Source organism: Drosophila arizonae, chromosome 2 (genome assembly GCF_054131065.1).
Source record: "Drosophila arizonae isolate 15081-1271.41 chromosome 2, UAZ_ARI_1.0, whole genome shotgun sequence".
In the NCBI taxonomy this organism is placed as follows: Eukaryota; Metazoa; Arthropoda; class Insecta; order Diptera; family Drosophilidae; genus Drosophila; species Drosophila arizonae.
In genome coordinates this window covers 10,154,432-10,174,017 of record NC_142922.1, presented here as the reverse complement: position 1 = coordinate 10,174,017, position 19,586 = coordinate 10,154,432, and the positions used below count along the sequence as shown (strand labels likewise).

Here is a 19,586-nt window from a genome sequence, read left to right as displayed (position 1 = left end):
TACAGTAACTATTTTTAAAATTTTGATTTGCGTTTGTTTGGTCACACCTGGTCAAGCGCATTATAATCGAAACTACCGATAGTTCGGTCATTTTTCTGCGCTCTCTATCGATAGTATCGACATAATTTTTGCAGCTCTACTGGCAAAATCTACGGAGGAAAAAAATCTAAAACGTATAACAACCATTAAGTGCACATTAAGAGCGCAAGTGATTAGTGGAATACATTCCACTCATTTATCATGGATGACGACACACAACTGAAACAAGGAACAGATAAGCGCATAGGTAGTTCGCTGGATGACGGTCCACCCGGCGTGGACGGCAATGATGCTAGCGAAAAAATCGAGGCTCCAGCAGCCGCGCCGCCTGCATCTCACAAAACGAAGTCAAATTCACGTCGACGCTCAACATCTCGACGTCGCTCCAGCTCGCGTCACGTTTCTTCACCCGTGCGTCGCAGGCGCTCTCATACTCGATCACCGACGCCGCCACCGTCACGTCGGGGACGCTACGATTCACCGGACTATGGCCGCTATCCGCCACGGCGTCGCTTCGAGCGACGACGCTCACCAGATCGTCGGCGTTCGCCTCCACGACGTGGTCGACGGGACCGTTACGGTAGATCCCGATCGCGTTCGCGCAGCGGCTCACCGCCACGACGAGGTGGAGGTCGAGGGGTTAGTCCAGCGTCTCGCTGGTCACCTAAAAAGAAGCCAGCTTCGCCGCCGCTGCCAAACCAAGCTGCGCTTGCCCAGCAACAGCTAGGCCATCCTGTCCAGGCTGGAGCTTACGGAGTCATGCCGGCGCCAATGTACGGCCAAGCAGCGTATGGTGCACCGGATGTATATGGACACCAGTATGGCATGGCGCCACCAAATGCCTTTCCGCCGCCAGGACCACCACCAGGCTATATGCAAGGTCCGCCGCCCACACAGGCTGCCAACTTCAACACGGGCTACGGCGCCTGGGGCGTAAATGGTAAGATACCCAAGTTAAATTATGTATATATAATGTGATACATAATATATATTTTTAATAGAATATGGACAACAAGTCTGGCTGCCGCAGCCGTTGGGCGCTGTACCGACAGCAACACCTGAGCCACTAGCAACTCAGCAGATTGTACCACAGCAGCAGCAGCAACAGCCGCCCGCGGCAGTCATTATGGAGGAGCAACCAACTCCGGCGCTTGACAGCGCAGGTTTGCCACCACAGGACGGTAAGTGTGGAAATGAACTTTGACTTTGCTACTTACCACAATTCACATGCAAACCTCTCACATTATATATTTTATTGTTGTCATGATTTACGCGCCCCCTAACAACAACAAAAAAACCAACTTGTAATTGAATTTGTTAATTGTAATTTGAAATATGCGCTTGCAAACGCACAAAAGTATTTAAGAAAATGCATTGTAAAAGACATTTAGAATCTAGCTATAATATCGCAGCGAGAGCTTAAACTGACACGGACTTTGGCTCTGACGACACTTGAAATATTCAATTCGATTTACGTAAGCAAAGCGCAACAATGTCTCGATTTTTGTCGTGTTTTGTCTAAGACCCAACTTTCTCGTTTGGGGGGAGCGGCGGCACGGTCACACAGTGAGCAGTTACGACACGGCACGTCAGGGCACAAAACGAACGGTCAGCCCGTCAGAGCGTCAGCCTCAACATGCACAGCCAATACCAGATGGATAGCAGTACAAGCCGTCATTCCCGATATGCTACAAACCGATTCGATAACGTTCCGGCGAACGCATCCGTTGGTCTCATTTGCCAACAGTGTGTAACTAGCCGTGAAATGCACTCGAGACTGCATTTTGTAAATGAAATTTGAACTTTAAATCATCTAGCGAGAATGCGCATTAATTAATTTCTTTCTCTCACTCCCAAATACAAATCAATCATCAAACATGACAGCTGTGGCACAGGAGGCGGAAAATCAAAAGGAAGAGCTGAAAAAGCAACGCACCAACTACGTGAAGAAGGTTTCGCTGCTCAAGAAGGAAATGAAAGTGTTGAAGGACCAGCGAAACGATCTGACAGCTGGCGATGCACCACCATCGCCAACAACAAAGAATTTCATTGAGGAGAACGATCGTCTTCAGGCAAGTCTTTGAATCAAATTTCAATGATATAGCAATCCATGAAATATACTTTCAAATAACACTTTCACATTTAATTTGCAGGTGCAAATCAAAAAGAAACTGGACACAATTGAGAACGTTATAGACATGTTAAATGGCATCATTGGCGACGAGGAGGCCGACGAGGATTCGGAAGTCACGCCCAAAAAGGAGTCAGAGCCCGCTATGGGTAAATTAGGTCAAACAGCAGCCGATGCTTCCACCACGACAAGCGATAGCTCTGATAGCTCAGATTCCAGCTCATCCTCAAGCAGCTCGTCTGACTCATCCTCCGAAGAGGAGGAGAAGAGCGACGAAGAGAATGGCACAGGTGACGGCAGTCCCACAAATCGTCTTAAGAATCGCGCCATGAAAACAATGAAGGCTAAACAACGACAGGCGGCACCGCAGACCAAATCGTCTGCACCGCAAGCGCAAAATTATAATTATGTATTCTTTGATCCCGAGCAACATTGGTGTGAAAGTTGCAATGTTTTCCCAAAAACGGCGCGCGACTATCTAAAGCATCTGCATGCCGAGGAGCACATGAACAGAGAGACCATGGAGACACCCTGGCATGTGGGCATCGATCATGATCCGTATCCCACTTACGATAAGGCGCCCATCAAGCGTGTACCTGTGCGTGGTCTACAATTTCTGGTCCCCGCTAGTGCCTGGTATTGCAAGTTGTGCAGCGCTTGGATTGGAGATTTGCACTGCGCCTCGGTGCATCTGAAATCTCTTACGCACTCCAACAGATATGATGTAAGTAAATGTGAATATAGAAAAATACGTAAGCTATAATAAAATTTTTTATTATTTTGCCTTTTCATTGCAGTTGTTCTTGAAGAAGCAGCCGAACTATGAGAGCGAGTTTTTAAGTAAACGCGAACGGGCCCAGCAGCAAAAGGAAAGCGAGGAGGCCAAGCTCAAGAAGGCCAAGAAGGAGGATGAGAAGAGCTCCTCGAAGAAGCGTAAAAAGAAGAGGTTTGTACTGTATTAAATATATATGTAATTATTATTGAAATTCAAACTCCTCTTTCTCTTCATTGCAGCAGCGAAAAGAAGAAAAAGAAGCGAAAGCACGGCAAGAAGCATAAGCGAAGTGCGAATGCAGGAAACAGCTCATCCGCATCATCGGATAGCTCTTCATCGGATGAAGCGGATGAGGCGCAGCAACCAAAGAAGGCACAGCCCACAGCAGAGGTCGCGCCATCAACCAATGCTTCATCAATACGTGTGGCTATGCGTAAACAGGATGCGACTGTGCCGGCTAAAGTGGAGGCGGTGCCCCAGGTGGTGCCACCGCCACCGCCCTTCATAAAGGATGCGCTCAAAGATGCAACAGAACGTGGCAAATGGACGACGGCCAACAATGAATCGAAAGAGAAAGAAGAAGACCAAAAGAAGCGCGACGATGCGATGTTGCAACAATGGAACACGGTGCAGCCAGTCATAAGTGAGAGCGAGAAGAAGCTGCTCGAACAACTCAAGGGCAAGCTTAAAAGCAAATCTCGCCCGGCCGATGAGAATCGAGGTTCGAATGCTGCTAGCGATGAGAAATCGCGACGGACCGCTTCGAAGCGACGTAGTCCATCCCCACGAAGTGGAAGTCGTGGGCGCACAGAACGTGATAGGCGTGATCGTGAACGTGATCGCGAACGCGATCGTGGTCGCGATCGGGATCGGGAGCGCGATCGTGACCGGGATCGTGAACGAGAGCGAGACCGTGATCGCGACCGCCGGCGTTCTCGCAGCAGGTCGCGCAGTCGTGGCCGTAGGCGGATCTCCCGTTCCCCTGTGCGCGGCAGTCGACGCAGTCGCTCACGTGATGCTCGCTGGCGTCGCAACAGTCGCAGTCGCAGCCGCAGCCGTAGCCACTCGGAGGAGCGCGTCGAGCGGCCGGTAATCAAGCATCCAGAGTTTCGGCCACGTCCACTGCCCGAACGCAAGCAGAACGATACTAAGCGTGATAAAAAAGAGCCAGCGGCTAAGCCAAAAGTAACCAAGAGCAATGCGAGCGCCACAGCTGCAGCTACGGGCAAGAAGTTGCCGTTCATTGGTAAAATGCCCGTGCTGAAGAAGCAGCCAGCTGTTTCGACAACTGCTACAAATTACAACGATCCGAACGCCTACACCAATGGCAACATGGAGAATATACCAGTGGGGCCACCTCCGCCACCACCTCCAACCGGAATGGGCATGGCGAACGCAGTGCGTCAGATTGCGCCGACAGCGGCGCAGATTCAGATGGCAATGATGGAGGATGCCTATGGCAATGCGCCACCTTTTCATCCCGATGCCGGCATGATGATGGACTATGATGAGCTAATGCCGGATCCAGTGCAGTTTGCCAATTTAATGACACATTGCCCGCCACCGCCGCCGCCTGGCAACAGTGCCAATGCGGCCGGGACGGACTCCCTGGATGCAGATCAACTGGCTAACGATGAGAACGGTGAGGACGATGTGCTTCCACCGGGCATTGATGAGGCTGAAACCGATCTGGTACCGCAGCCGCTGGTTGCGACGACGCAAACTCGCGACGGCGAGCTGCCCAAGGACTTGGCCGAAGCTCTCGATATTATATTCCCTGCAGATAGACCAGCTGACGACGAATCCCATCAGAGCAACCAGTCGCCAGCTGTCCCGCAAACCATAACCACCATCGTGGAGGATGAACCTGTGCTAGACGAGCACAACTTACAGGATTTGGCAAAGCGGGGCATACATCTGGTCTCCATCGAGGAGACCACATCCAACTCAATGCCAGGCTCAACACTTGACGACGCACTCCAGTCGAATGATTCATCCATGCAAATCAGCGCTGATGAGTCCTCACAGGGTGTCTACCAAAAAGCAAACGGCAATGTGGAGAGCACAATTAGTCCCAAGCAGATGGCGGCGCAAGATATTCCCATGCCTGGCTCACTGCCAGCTGAACCCGCTGCCGAAGTCAAGGCCAAGGCCGAGGAACTGTTCAATGTGAGCGACATACCCCAGCCACCCGACTCGCCGACAGACAGTGAAAAAATGCGCCGCCAGTCGGAGCTGGACGAATTGGCTATGCTGGGAATCGACAGCAGTGACATGGCAGCTCAATGTATGTAGACTGCGCCTGCACACAAATCAAATCAAATCACACACACACCTGCACTTGCACTTGCACGCCTGCTCCCTTGCCCACACACACACACACACACACACACTCATGCATTTCATTCATCAATTGCCATTGCTTGGCTTTTAATCTGCATTTGTGTATTTCTCTAGATGCGTTGTAAGCTCTGACTTGACCATTTGGCCAAGAAACTGGCTGCAGATGACGCCATCCGCAGCCGCTCCATATCTGGCTTAATCGCAACGCAATGGGGCAACAATGGACAGCGCCCAGATCTAATTCATTTTATTAGTTTTACTTTATTCCTATGTATGCCTGTGTTTATCTGACGAAATGTTCTCAATAAATGCACATATATGTATGTAATATATGTATGATTAAACTAGAACTCACGACTATATGTATAAATAATGAATGGGGAATTATTAAGAAATGCTATATGGGTGCGAGTATGTGGAATGTTTAATCAAAGACATATACTAATATTTTCAATTGATACCCATGATTAAAATTGAACGACTTTTCCGTTAAATTCATATGTTAAATATCTACTATATTTATGCGCCTTCTTTTTGCCACTTTTTGCGCTTAATCTTAACTCTGCCCAACTAAGTTAAATCGACAATTAAAGCAATGTTGTTGGTTAAATATTGTGTAAATAAATATTTACATGTATATTATTAATATACAAAATTAAAATATTTGCGAAAACAATGGAATCCTGGGTTCAGAATTGTGTCCTTGGTAATTAAATAAAACATGAACTTGTTATTTATGTATCAAATGGCACCTAAATCTGTTTAATGTAAGTTATTAAAAAATAGTGATTAATACTACAACACTGCACAACAATATCGATGAACGTACGTATAAAGTGTTTGCATTCCTTTACAAAACAGTTACAATTGTCTCTAAATAGATTTTGATTTTTGTTCGCTTGTTATATTAGGTATATATGGACATATATAAATATATATTTATATATATATGTAGGTACACGATTTTCGCTATTAGTTACATAGTTAATATATGTCGGTATGTTTAGATACTCTGATTTAGTAACAATTTTTAAGTTTTGTGCGGCCTGAACTGTGGGATTGCTGGGTATACTGAGGATTTGGCCTTTAACATGATCATTTGGCTTATATAAATATATGTGTATATATATGTGGGTATGTGTGTGTTAAACACGTTGTCCACACTTTTGATTTATGCATAGGTTAAAGAGTTATAAATAATTTTGAAACGAAATGTGTGCAGTCGCCGCTGTTGAGTCCGAGGCTTTGGTGCCTGCTATAAATGGGTGACACGCAAACCAGTCGGTGTCATCGGTTGCTTGGTGCCGGGCGTGCTCGGATCGCCGCAGCCGGTTAGCTAGAACTATAAGTCCGTAATGGGTCCGCCGGCGAGGCTGAGTCTGTTGGCCGTGGCGGCAGCGGCGGCGCCGGCGGCAGCATTGGGTGCAGTCACATTTGGATTCCAATTTGGTTGGCTCGCCACCTGGGCGCTTAGGTTTTTAACCAATTTTTCGAGTCTAAAGACAGTCGATCGAAACAGCAGTTTGGATTTGTTTGGTAGTTGCAGAAAGAGAAGAGCAGAAATGCAAAAAATACTGTGAGTGATTTTTGCTGTGTTTAGTCACCGAATACGCCTTAAACCTGATACGGAATGGGTTACTGAGTGCGGCATTAGGGGATGTGCATGCATGCGAAATGAAAGGTGAAATGGTGCAATGGAAAGGTCGAATGTTGTTACAGTTACAGCTTAGAGACATGTGAAACAGTAAAGTAAACCATATAGAGCATAGACTACACCCACGCTATGATACGCTGATTGGCCTCCTTACGTGCGCTGGTCGCTTCACTGAGCTCGCGCTTCAGCTGCGCATGCTCCTTCTTGCGGGGCAGCAGCGGCGGCGGCGTTGGTGTCGACACGACCTGCTCCCCCAACAAAGCGAATTTGGGCGGACTTTGCGCAGGTTGTGCTTGCGGCGACTGTTTGATGGGCGTGGACAGGCCATTGCTGCGAGATTCATTGCTGGAACTGGACAGGCGCTTGCTGCTGGCCAGCTCCTCATTATCCTCATCCTGCAGCTGCTCCTCTTCATCGTCCTCGTCCAGCAGCTGGGTGGGGGGCGCCGGTGCCTGATGCACGGTGCCATAGTGCAGATTCAACGAATGTGCACGTCGTGCGCCCCCATTGGGAAAGCCAAATGGCGTTTTGGTGCGCGCACCTCGAGCGCGTTCGTTCTCGTATATAATGTCGTGATATGCCTGCCGCTGATTGAATAAACTGGCCAGTGCCTGGCGAAGATATTTGTTCTCCGCCTCCAGATGCGACACGCGTTTGTTCGTCTCCTTGCGCTCCACGCGCAGCTGCATTACCTGCGCCTGCAAATCAATCAAATTAGCTACTCTGTTTCATTTGACGGCAGCTGGGCTTACCTTTAGCTCATCTATATCACGCAGTATGCGCACATTGCCCTCGCTCATGGACCACTGGCGCTCCTCCACCAAGGACTTGACGCTGTGGGATAACGAGCATTATAGGCAATGGCAGAGATCGATGGAGCTGGAGACTTACCGATTGAGCAACGCATCCTCACGCACACGCGCCGCCTCTTTGACCTCGCGCACCACATCCGTCATCATGCCGGGCGTGTAGGCACCTAAAAGAAAGTCAAGCATATGGATTAGTTGCGAGCAGCTAGAGCAGGTTCCACAATGTATATATAGGTGTTTGCATATATATATATATACCTGAATGAAAAGTGGGCGCTGGACTATGCGTGCCACCGAATCCGCCGCCAAATACCAATGGTTGACTTTGTGTGCTTAATCCACTCAAGCTATCTCTACGGTGCCGCATGCCCCCGCCGCCAGCCCACGGCTGGCCATTGGGAGCGTGCTTCAAAGCTTCGATATCAACTGTGTGTGTGTATACATATTTACGTAGTGTGCAGTGTGTGTGTGTGTGTGTGGAGAAGATAGTAGGCGAAAATAGGTAAAAGAAAATACGCAACAAATACGCACAAAGTAAACGCATACGAAATACATAATACACAATCGAGAGCAGCGTGTAAATACAGAAAGTTTTTACAAATTTTCAACAATTACAATATCAACAACAGCGAGAGGAATAGCAATAGAGAGCCAAAGGATTTTACATATATGAGAAGGAGAATATATCGAATAAATAGTATAAAGTACTTTACGAATTTACAGACTGTCTTGCCATACAATTATGTACAATAAAAGGACACACAAGGGTGTTCGATAGTCGAGCGTGCACGACTAGTACATACCCAGTACTTAGCAGCATAGATTAAGAATACTACATATATAACAAAATCTAGATCTTACGATATATCCAATTAAGAATATATAGATTTACAGTCATGGAGATCACAATGTTTAAGCAGACAAACGGGCAGACAGTGCTAGATCAGCTGGACTGTCGATATTCTATATACACAGAACAGAGTATGCAAAGGAATATAAACTCCTTTCCTAGTACAACTTTCCTTTGCACTTGTTCTAAGTGTTGCTCAATTACTTTTAAGTACAGGGTATGACAAATAATTTCCTGAGCGCACCTTTCGTTTCGTGCAAATTGCGACAAATTTTCGAATTCGTTTCGTGCAATATGTTAATCTGTTCCATTAGCGCGGCAAAGAATTTATTCTGCTGATCGACGTCGCTGCCGTTGCCATTGGTCGAGACTGGGGCGCCGTTGCCGTTGCCGTTGCCATTGCGACAGTCGGGCGTATTCTGGCCACTCAGCTTGGAGTCATTGTCCGAGGGATTCAACAGGCAGGGATCACTAAAGCGAAAGCTGCAATGGGCGTAGTTTTAGTTATAGTCAAAGGGAATTTATTGAATGGTTTTACCCGCGACTTATGTTCGGATTGCTGCCGCTGCCATCTATAACGTCCGTGGAGTTCTGGTCATGCTCTGGGCTGGCGCCAAAGCCGCCAAGCATATTGACCAGCGGCGGCAGACTGGCAAACTCCTGGGCCCCATCGCCGGCCAGCGGCAGGCCAAAGTTTAGGCCGTAGCCGTTGGACTGTGGCGGAAAGAGCATAGGGTAACGGTAACTCAACGACTGGGGGTGCTACAAGCAATATAATTGTTAACTATTTTGGGTCATCAACTGTCGCAGGCCTTAATGGCCAATACTCACGCGCTGTATGCCCATGCTAAAGGGCGTGGCACCGCCCATGCCAAACGGTTGAGAGTGTGAACGCATGAAAAATTGTTGCTGCTGCTGTTGTTGTTGTTGTTGCTGCTGTTGTTGCTGCTGTTGCTGCTGTTGTTGTTGTTGTTGCGTCGCTGTTGCTGTTGCTGCTGCTGCTGCCAACGTCTTATTGGTCGCTGTTGTCGGATTAAAGTCCAGAAATTCCGATGATGATGACAATTGTGCATTCGTCGCATCCCGCAGGCAATTCTCCAGCCACGCATCTAGATGATCCTTGGAATATTGCTCACGTGCACTGCCATTGCTGCTGCTGCTTTTGTTCTTGCTATTTGTTGTTGTCGCGGCTGTTGTGCCCGTTGCTGCTGCTGCCGCCGCTGCTGCTGCTGCTGCTGCTGCAGTTGTTGTTGTTGTGGCGCTGCGTGATTTCAGTTTCTTGCGTTTGGTCGCATCCACAGCTAAAAGGAACAAATCAAATCAATCGATTAGTTGCGCCATATTGATTGGATAACTTAATTAAACTAGGTCAATCCGTTTCCTTCTAACTTGGCTCTTAATTACGGCCAACAATTATCAATCACGGCCTGCATTCGCGCATTGCGAATACACGAATGACTCAGACGTTGCCCCATTGGCAGCTAGCCAGACTTAAAAGCTCTCTGAATACCGTTTCGGCTTATTTCAGCCCACAAAAATGTCGCTTTGTGCATTCTCAAAACAAGTTTCTCTCGCATTATATTTGATTTTTGGTCTTCATATACCCTGTAACCGATGAAATTGTTGTTGGTGTATATGTAGGTCGGAGTTTTTTAATTTTTTGCATAATTAAATTAGAGTATATATGAAAAAAAAAAGCCATATTTCTCTTTATATATGTATGTAATGTTTATACTTTTTCAGTCAAAAATTCAAATCTATTTAATTACGAGTGTGTGGGTATATTAAAGTTGAGCTCTTTGACTTCTCATTATAATAATTATGAGTATTATTATAATGAGAAGCTTTAGCTCTTTTATACTTATTTCAAATGGAAACATAGCAAATTTGTAGATTTGTCAGTTTACCATAAATACCGGCCGTGCTGTATGGGTAGGTATATTCTAGTCGGGCTTTCCCGGTCAGAGTTTTTCTAGCTTGTTTTGATTTCAGTTAGCTAAACACATATTGAAATTCATCTAACATTTCGCTGGGACTTTGTCAACGTTACAGTTTCACTGGCAAACCGGTAATTGAGCATGCCGAGAGATGTGGGCGTAACGAGGAGCGCGGCGATCGAAGATCGGAGATCGGAGAGCAGCTGCCTCCAATTGCAATCGAATGCATAATTGAATAGCCAAGAGTCGAGTCGCGCTTGCCATGGGAAGTCATATGCTGCGCATTCCAGCGATTGCGATGTGTTTCCCCTAGGGGTTCGTACAGCCCGTTTAAATTTAGCAAAAGACTCGCTTTTGTTGTATTGGTTGCGGTTGTGCCTACTGTTGTTGTTATTGTTGCGATCATGATGAGGGGCGTGCTCGCTTTTGGCGCAGGGTGGCCATGAGGGTGCTATAAATAGCATGCGAGCGAGTTATATTAAAGCGGATGTGACTAAAAACAAGGAGCAGCCAGGAATTAAGACGCACACATGTCCACACCGACACACACACACACACACACACATCATAAATGGTGGTTGCTGAGCTAATGATATATACTTTGAAAACGATACGAAGAGACATGCCAGACGGCTTATGTACCTAACTATATAGGAGTATATACATAGGTCTCCATTTCAAGCGAACCCTCAAGCCTCAAAGTATATTCTGATAAATGCAGAGCTCAGGGTATTTATTATTGCACAAGAGTCCTCTTATATCAATATTTAATCTAGTTTCCTTCTTTTTGTTTAAGTATGCGAAAGAGTTCTTATTTTAAATTCTCACTCAATTCTTGGACTTGATCTGTTTCCTGAGAAATGATATGTATATATAATATAAAGATCACTCTCCCCCCTTTCTTTACCATAAATTTGTAAAGATCAGTGGTTGGCGATGAAAATATATAAGTAGAAAAGATAGGAAAATATAGATAGGTGTATATATCCCACATCAGCACTATCTATGTAGTGTATCTAGCCTTGTAACCCTTAGAAAACATATAGCCACAACAAAGTCTAACTAAATTGACGTCTAACTAACTAGCTAATTACTGAAACTAAAGATACTTCAATCTTCAAATCTTTGCTAAAGACTCAATTCAATTCTCACTTCAAATCGAGTCTCAGCTCAAATTTTCCACATCAATTTAATCAACCGCATTTGACTTCGACTCTGTCGCGCAAATCTATTGCATCATACTAAACTACAGTTAACATCTCTATTGTGTGTAATCACTATACATATACGAGAATTAACGTTATTTTCCCCAGCCAATTCTATTTACCATACTGTGAATAGTTCTCATTCAAAGCTTCCGCCAGTGAATATCATCATTAGCTATTGCTGCTGGTTACAGTAAAGCTCACCACATTCACCCACCGCACACACCGCACCCACCGCACCGCCCATCTGCTCTACAGCTGGAAGTCTTAATTAGCAACCATTTAGTGCATTGTTCCAAATCTATTCGCATCGCTTACCCAATTTCAATGTCAGATCGCGTGTATAGATTTCATAATAGGCCCATCGAAATTAAATCAATCACTGACCGTGAACTCAGATATACACACATGAACAGACACGTACACACACACACACGCACGCATATATATACGCACACACGTCACCTGGTACGCTATGGAACGAATATGATGCATGTCTTTCTAATTGCAACGCAAAGCAGATGCCTCCAGATGCCTTTGTGTCCGTTAATCACACAAATTATCATCGGGCTGTAGGGAACTTTCGTATGTTTCAACTTTTGGAGTTACAAAAACCAAACAAAATGTTAAATGTTGCACAACAGATTTGCAGTCATTAAGCAAATGCCTCGAGATAATTACAGTGCGTTGCGCAGCACAGCTGCTTCGGCAAATTGAAAAGGAAATAGCAATAAAAGCCGTAAGAAAACCTACAGAGAGAGAGTGAATGAAAATCAAGAAATATGCATCTGTATATGCAAATCCAGCTGCCATAGAGGACAGCAGACGGCAGCTAGGCGTGTCATGGGAAAACTTTCTTAAGCCAACTCCAGCTGAGCTATGTGTGAATCGTCGTGCGGATATAAGAAATGCTCAGGTCTGTAGAAACTTAAGCAAATTAGTGAAACAATAAATAAAAAGAGCAATAAACAAAGACTATGTAACGAAAAAATCATGGGGGAATGGGGAGTGTCTGGCAGATTCATAGATAAAACATATTACATAAATTGTTTCACTCGCAGATTTGAAATAGAGTACAAGGTTAAGATAGAAAAGAATTGTTAGAAACTAATTATAAAAAAAAAAAAAAAAAAAAAAAAAAAAAAAATGTAGATATAGAAAAAAGTGCATTAAGATTAACTCAAAAAATAAAATTTATATTTAAACTAAATGTATATGTCTTAAACAATTCATTTCTTAAAGATTCACTGGATAATAAATTTCAATATGATGTCAATGGATATCATATGAGCGAGTCTTATATAGCCTGTAGTTAAACAGATAAGGCGCATTTTAGTTTATCTTAAGAAAACTATAAAATATTATTATACATAGCATCTCAAGTAGAGGTTTTATGGACTGAATAATTTCAAGTGTGGGCTACCCGACTAAAATATACCTCGAACTCTTCTGACAGTTAAGAGATATCAACAGCCGACAAGAAAATAGCCAGAGCTCTTCTTATGAATACTATGAATTGCTAAATGTGTGTATTTATCGAGTTCCCAATCCCTAATGATCTATATAGAATAAAGTCTTGAATAAATATATACATATAGATGAGGTCTATCTGGCCTTCTTTTGCCTGTTGCATGCAGTAGCACAAGAACAATCTAGCCCATTACAGATTAATGAGTGTATATACAAATAGGTAAACAAAATATAACTTGAAATGTAGTTCGTATCGGCCGGAACGGAAAGAGTATAAAATTACATTTGACGAACTCTCAACACAATTCTAAGGACTTCTAATTTAAGAACTTATTAATGAGCTATTGCCCGGGAACGTAATAAAGAACACGCTCTATTTATAAAGAGCTCCGCTTACAGACAGCCAAGCAGGCGGACAGCCTGTCAACTTCAATATATACATATATCAATATATATACATACATATATATCTATATATGTATTTCCATCTATACCCATTGATAAATTAGCTGCACGGCTGCTTCACACATGTTTGTGAAAACAAATTGCTATTGATGTTTTTTTGTGACTTAATCAGAGATGGGTCTGTGGCGTTACATTCATCTAGTTTTTCTGTCTCTTCTTTTTTGGCTAACATCGCGTGTCTGCTTGCCACAAACGTGTGGCAGAAAATTAACAGCATTTAGCTGCAGACTTTTGTTTCGACTGGTTTTTGCTTCTTTCTATTTTAGCTGGGCGCTCAAGCGCAGCCAAGTGCTCACCTCTTTGTGTGCTGGCCACGCCCACGCCGCCCGAGCTCTTGGACACGGGCTGGGCTTTGGCCAGAGCTGGACTCGAGTTCGAGTTCGAGTTGGAGTTGGCTGCAGTTGGCATTGTGGTCACCGCGCTGCTGCCATCCAAGCTCCCGCTCCCATTGCCATTCGTGTTGATCTCCTCCACCTGCGTTGTGGTTGTCATTTCAATGCAGTATGCAAAGCGAGTCGCTCGCCTGCGAAATAGAAGAAGAGAGAAGAGAATAGTTAGAGAACTTGAGCTGAGAAATACTTTTTATTGTTATTTAACAAAGCTTCCACACTCTCTGTCTGCATTCGGTTTCGTCTCGTTGTAGCAAGCCAGGGCAGAGCCGCGTCGCTTCGCAACATGTTGGCATTCGACCATGAAAAGCTTGCCAAATAGAAGGGGAACTTGTAGGAGTAGATGTGCACATGACGAACTACCAAATACCCTATAGGTTGTAATAAAAAACTTAACTATTCACCTAAAATGAATATTTTTTTAGGCATGAACAATTTGGTATATTTTACATTATCTATCCATACTCCCTCTCTCACTCGCAAGATTTTTGCTTTCTTTAACGTAAACGAAATAGGACTTTATCTACCGATTCTCCCTTCTCCTCCTCTCCCTCCATCTCTCTCTCTCTCTCTCTATCAAATTTCTCTTTCACAACACTTTTCATACCTATTAGTCAATTTGCCTACTCTAACTTACTATAAATACCTTCTCCACACTCCTATTGAGCTATTCAACAAAACTTCCTTGCAAGCTGCACAGCTACAGGGTATAGCGGGGACTGACAAACTAAGTAAACACACACAGACACTTTGTTAAAGTCGAGGGCAAGGAATGAACATAAAGACTTAGATCAAACAGCAAAACTGACAGAAAGAAAATGTCAGTTATCCGACGTATGCCAATGCCGGAAAACACCTGTCTATATTCTCAATTTTCTATTATTCTATGGCTTGAAAAGTGTTTATGTTTGTTTATTTTTGTTCTTGTTGTTGTCGTGTTGCTGGCCAAACATTTTATTGATGAAAAGTAAACAACGGCATTTTATCGAAATGCAAACCGTGAAGAGCACGAGTGTAAACAATTGCATATATGTATACGTATTTGAGTCAAGTTGCCAGGAGACAGATAGCCGGCAAATAGGCATATATGTGGGGTGAGTCGGGTGCTAAGTGGTCGGAGGCGGGGGCGGGGCTAAGGGCAACAGCACTTCACATGCAGCGCACAAGTTTTTGTGATCTTACGATAATGAAGTACTTGAATGCAATTTACATTCAGCATTTTGTAGGTTTCTCTGCAGCTGCAACAAAAAAAGCTTTTTTTAGCGGTTTTCAGCTGGCAAATTTGTTGGCAACGATATCAAGATAACATATATCTAGATCATGTGGGGGCTTGCACAACTTCTAATCCACTTAGTTGTTTGGCTTGCAAATAAAAGTTAGCTTGCCTCTAAGCAAAACTTTCCACAATTTAATTTACTTGATACTAATTTTTAAACACAATTTGGTTTATGGCCTGAAATACAAACATCTTAAGGTTGAACACCAAAGCTGTTTATATGCAATTACTGGGGTCATTATATAGTGTGTAAATTTAGTTTATTTTTAAAAGTTTATAAAGCTTATATTTTTATAATTATATATTTAAATTTACATTATTTTCATTTCATAAATTTAATTTAAAAATTAATTAAAGAAAGCTCATTTACATTTTATTTATTGAACATTTTAAAAATAATATGGTCAGCTGCATAGTTAAGATCAGAGGATGAATATATGTATATACCTATAGCATGTTTTCTAATGCATTTCAAATTAATGATGGCTTAAATGTTTCGCAGCTTCTTCAGCACCTTTGCTAACGATCTTGATAACGCTTAGTTAGTTAACTGTCAAACTAATGTAGATAGAGTTTCTTTACACACACACACACACACAAATACATAAATGTGTATGTAAATGTGACTGCATCATTAGTCTAATGGGTTTAGGTGCATTTTTTTTTTTTTTTTAGTGTGTGTCTTAATGTCTGAGAAAGTTGTTGGCCAGAAACATTTGCATGCCATTAACAAACTTGAATGCTTGGCTTGTTTTAATGTAGTAGCTACTGCTTCTTCTTCTTTCTCTTCTTGTGCTTCTTCTTCTTCTGCGTCTGCTTCACTCATTTATGACAGCATAATTGCCAGGCCGTTAGCTGGAAGGAAATTTACATGTGCATTGCCAGCTGGGATGGGCTCGGTTCGGTTCGGTTTGGTTTGGTTCTGTAACAGAATTAACAGAGCGCCGCTATGCTTTACCGCTTCGCTAGCTGCAATTATGCGGCCACAGAGTGCAAGATACAAATGTATCTGCTGGATACAAGTGTCTATCTTTAGAGTGCCAAAAAAAAGCGAGTCTGTTCGCAACTTGATCACAGCGCCAAAGTAGGCGCAACGAATGCCAAGCGACGCTTTGCATTTGCCACGCTCGTTACACAGATAACGATGCCCAGATACAAAGATACTTAGTTGCTCAGATACAAAGCCGCCTTTTGTGGCTGGCTGTGTGTGTGGGTCTGCCAATGCCAAAATCTATGCAAGGCGAAAACAAATTAAAAACTAACAAGAAAGCAAAAAAAAAGAAGAGAAAGAGAGCGTGAGCGAGAGGGGAGGAAAGTAGTAAGGGGGAGCGAGTCGTGAGACGACACGTTTGCCCGTTAAGTACAAGTATCTATAAGATAGATACATTTGTATTGCCTGCATCTGTGGCTGTGGCTGTAGCTGTATCTGTACAAGCGCTAACGAGCGAAAAAGTTGACTTTGCCGCGAATGGGCTTGTTATTGTTGCCATTTTTTATTAACGTACCGGCAAAAGGCCTTGCCACTTCACTAGTCAACTTCAAGTTGAAAGTGAATTAAGTTTTTCTTTTCTTTGCCGCTGAGCTCAGCGAAAGGCGCAACAAACACAACAGCAACAACAACAATAATTATGGCAACAACATCATTAATGTCAACAACAACGTTGGGAACTGATGAATAATTAAATTAGCGATAACAAAAAAATGTTAAATACATTTTGATGATAAGTGGGTGGCACTAAATAACAAGTAGGGCCAAAAGTGGCTATAGCAGTGAATATATTGCATTCGACTTAATACATTGCATCTATGATAATTTTGTTCAATAACAGAAAGCTATATATATTAACATTTACTGTTAACTACAGTTGGAATTCCCGGTAATGTTATTAACATTTTCTGAACAATTATAAAAAACACTAGCTGCTTTAAGAATGAATTCTCTGTTAAGTTTAAAATATGTCAATGTTAAATAACATTTTCGTGGAAGATTAACAAATTGTAGTATTTGATATTTAATTTCGGGTTCTGTTATCTTAGCACTTAATAAACCGTATACACAAATGTTGATTAACAAAAATAATATTATATTATTATATTAATCTTTTTCATACATTATTTCAACTAATTCATGGGTATATCCGAGTCGACTTCTCGCTTCGCTTCTACTTTAATCTAATCTCGCCTGCGCACTGAATAGGCTAATAAATTAAAGCAGCAAAAGACGGACAGCAGCAGACAGACAGAGTAGAGGTGTTATGACTCCTCCAACCAAATTAACACCAATGACAACAAAATGCGCCTTCAAGCTTGACGTTTGTTTAGTTCTGGGTTGTTTTTGTTTAGCTTTTGAGTTGGCCCTGATTAGTTGGCCGCAAGGTGAGAGCCGCACCAAAACGAACCGAAGCAGCACCAACACCAACAACAACAAAAACCAAAAGCACATTCATTACTGGCAAAAATCTATTTTGGCGTTTCTTTCTATTTTCGCTCAAGTTCTAGGCTATTGACACGGAGCCAAAAGAAAAGCGCATGTCGCCAAAGAAAAACAGATGAAGATGAATATCACGGGTGAGAGAAAAAATAAAAAACGAAATGCCACAGTGAATGATAATGAAGTTTGGTTTCAATGGGCATACTGTGTGTGGTGCTACTGACCGAGCAATTTGAATCTACCAACGGCGCAATACTCTGTTAAAGAGTGCTAAATGACTGTAAAACTGTGATGCTGTATGCTTATAACTGTAGAGAGGGCTGCAGTTATCGGTAGATACACATATAGATTAGAGTATATATTTTAAATATTTACAAGTATATGTTGAACATTAACATTAGCATTAACATAGGCTACTACCTATCACTTTGTAAGCTGGATATTCATATACAACCGGTTATATTTTCTAATGGCTCAGGGACGAAGCGTATGTGTATTTATGTGATTGACCTTTCCCATACAACCATTTTTAATGACACCAATAAAAGCAAAGCAACGTAAAGTGAAAAAGGCGACTGCGACGCTGATCAAATCACCGGACGCGATCAATGGCTAAATAGAAGAGAGGAAGAGAAGAGAAGAGAGAGAGACAGACACCAGCACAAACGCAAACACAAACAAAGTCGAAGTTGGAGTCATTTGGTTTGTTGACCCAAGCGCAGAGCATTCAATAAATTGAAGAAAATGAATGAAAGGAGAAACAGAGACAGACACTAACGGAGACGGAAAAACGTAAGAGCAGCGATGACCAAGCAAAAGCGGCCAAGGAGCAGTTACACACAAATGCACACTCACACAAGCAAATACACTCATACATGAGACACACTTTGCTCTGGCAGAAACAACTATCGAGTTGCTCGCACGAATTTGCCCCTTCTCTCCCTTCTCTATTCCATACAACAGCAGACGACAAACACAAAATGAAAAGCGAAATGCGTTCAAATGACGTCGTTGCTGGCGTAGGCGTAGCGATTCTGCCGCATCGCTGCCGCTGCCACTGCCGCTGCTACTGCTACTGTCAGCTGCTGCTGCTGCTGCTGTTGCGCCTGCATGAGTTTGAATTGGAAATGCTTTTGTTTTTATGTTGGCACTTGGCTCACATACCAAACGAATTTCTCAAGGTTTCGACACACACACACGCACATAGAGAGACACTCACATTAAAAATATTACTAATTATTAAAGTTACCTACGCGTTGCAATCGCCGCTGAATTGAAATGCAGTTGTACCTTCGCCTGTGCCGCTTCAAATATTTTATAGGCACTGCTTAATGATTTAATGCTAATTTGCCAGCCTTAATAGCAATTTTTAAAAACACACACACGCACACACATCTGCTAGCTGCTTTTGCTTTTTGCCATTTTTGTTTTGCACACGCACAAACACATAGACGCTGCGTCAACTTAAAATTCTACACGATATTTATTATTGAATCTATTCAATGGCTTTTGCAGTAGTTGTTGTTATAGCTTCGACCGATTTTCAGTAGTTTTATTCGCAATTAGTCAAACAAACACCCGCAATGCGTACCCAATAGCTCCGCGCAGCGACACAGATACAACACTACCGCTCTTGACAAGTGTTGCTCGACAACAAACTCGAGACGCCAAAATGAAACAGAAACTGAACGACACAACGAAACAGCAGCAATAACTTGACGAGACTTCAGCAAGTGAAACCAGTGTTGAACAGCGCGCAGTACAGTTGCGCGGTTTCGTTTAAATTTAAAATTTAATGGTTACAGTTTTTAC

The 19,586-nt window shown here is 43.2% G+C and overlaps 2 protein-coding genes across 10 annotated transcripts; one reads left to right on the top strand and one right to left on the bottom strand.

Annotated features, from left to right (window-relative positions):
• Positions 1-139: 139 nt before the first annotated feature.
• LOC108621329 (uncharacterized) lies at positions 140-19,471 on the bottom strand. 7 transcript variants are annotated; one of them, XM_018018579.2, is made up of 10 exons: positions 19,366-19,471; positions 13,975-14,201; positions 9,433-9,902; positions 9,140-9,363; positions 8,846-9,084; positions 8,010-8,177; positions 7,834-7,918; positions 7,695-7,776; positions 7,069-7,640; positions 140-6,784 (listed from the first exon to the last, which is right to left on the bottom strand). In XM_018018579.2, exons 2-10 carry the CDS (start codon positions 14,168-14,170, stop codon positions 6,631-6,633), a joined length of 2,190 nt encoding a protein of 729 aa, XP_017874068.1. In that variant the 5' UTR covers positions 14,171-14,201; positions 19,366-19,471; the 3' UTR covers positions 140-6,630. The 7 variants fall into 7 exon arrangements, with proteins under 7 accessions (XP_017874068.1, XP_017874065.1, XP_017874064.1 ...); XM_018018576.2 differs by having other exon boundaries at positions 19,024-19,451; XM_018018575.2 differs by having other exon boundaries at positions 19,028-19,451.
• LOC108621327 (zinc finger matrin-type protein CG9776) lies at positions 241-5,638 on the top strand. 3 transcript variants are annotated; one of them, XM_089465085.1, is made up of 7 exons: positions 241-979; positions 1,041-1,220; positions 1,924-2,111; positions 2,193-2,894; positions 2,968-3,116; positions 3,188-5,232; positions 5,403-5,638. In XM_089465085.1, exons 1-7 carry the CDS (start codon positions 241-243, stop codon positions 5,411-5,413), a joined length of 4,014 nt encoding a protein of 1,337 aa, XP_089321211.1. In that variant the 3' UTR covers positions 5,414-5,638. The 3 variants fall into 3 exon arrangements, with proteins under 3 accessions (XP_089321211.1, XP_017874060.1, XP_089321210.1); XM_018018571.2 differs by having other exon boundaries at positions 3,185-5,232; XM_089465084.1 differs by having other exon boundaries at positions 3,185-5,638.
• Positions 19,472-19,586: the final 115 nt, after the last annotated feature.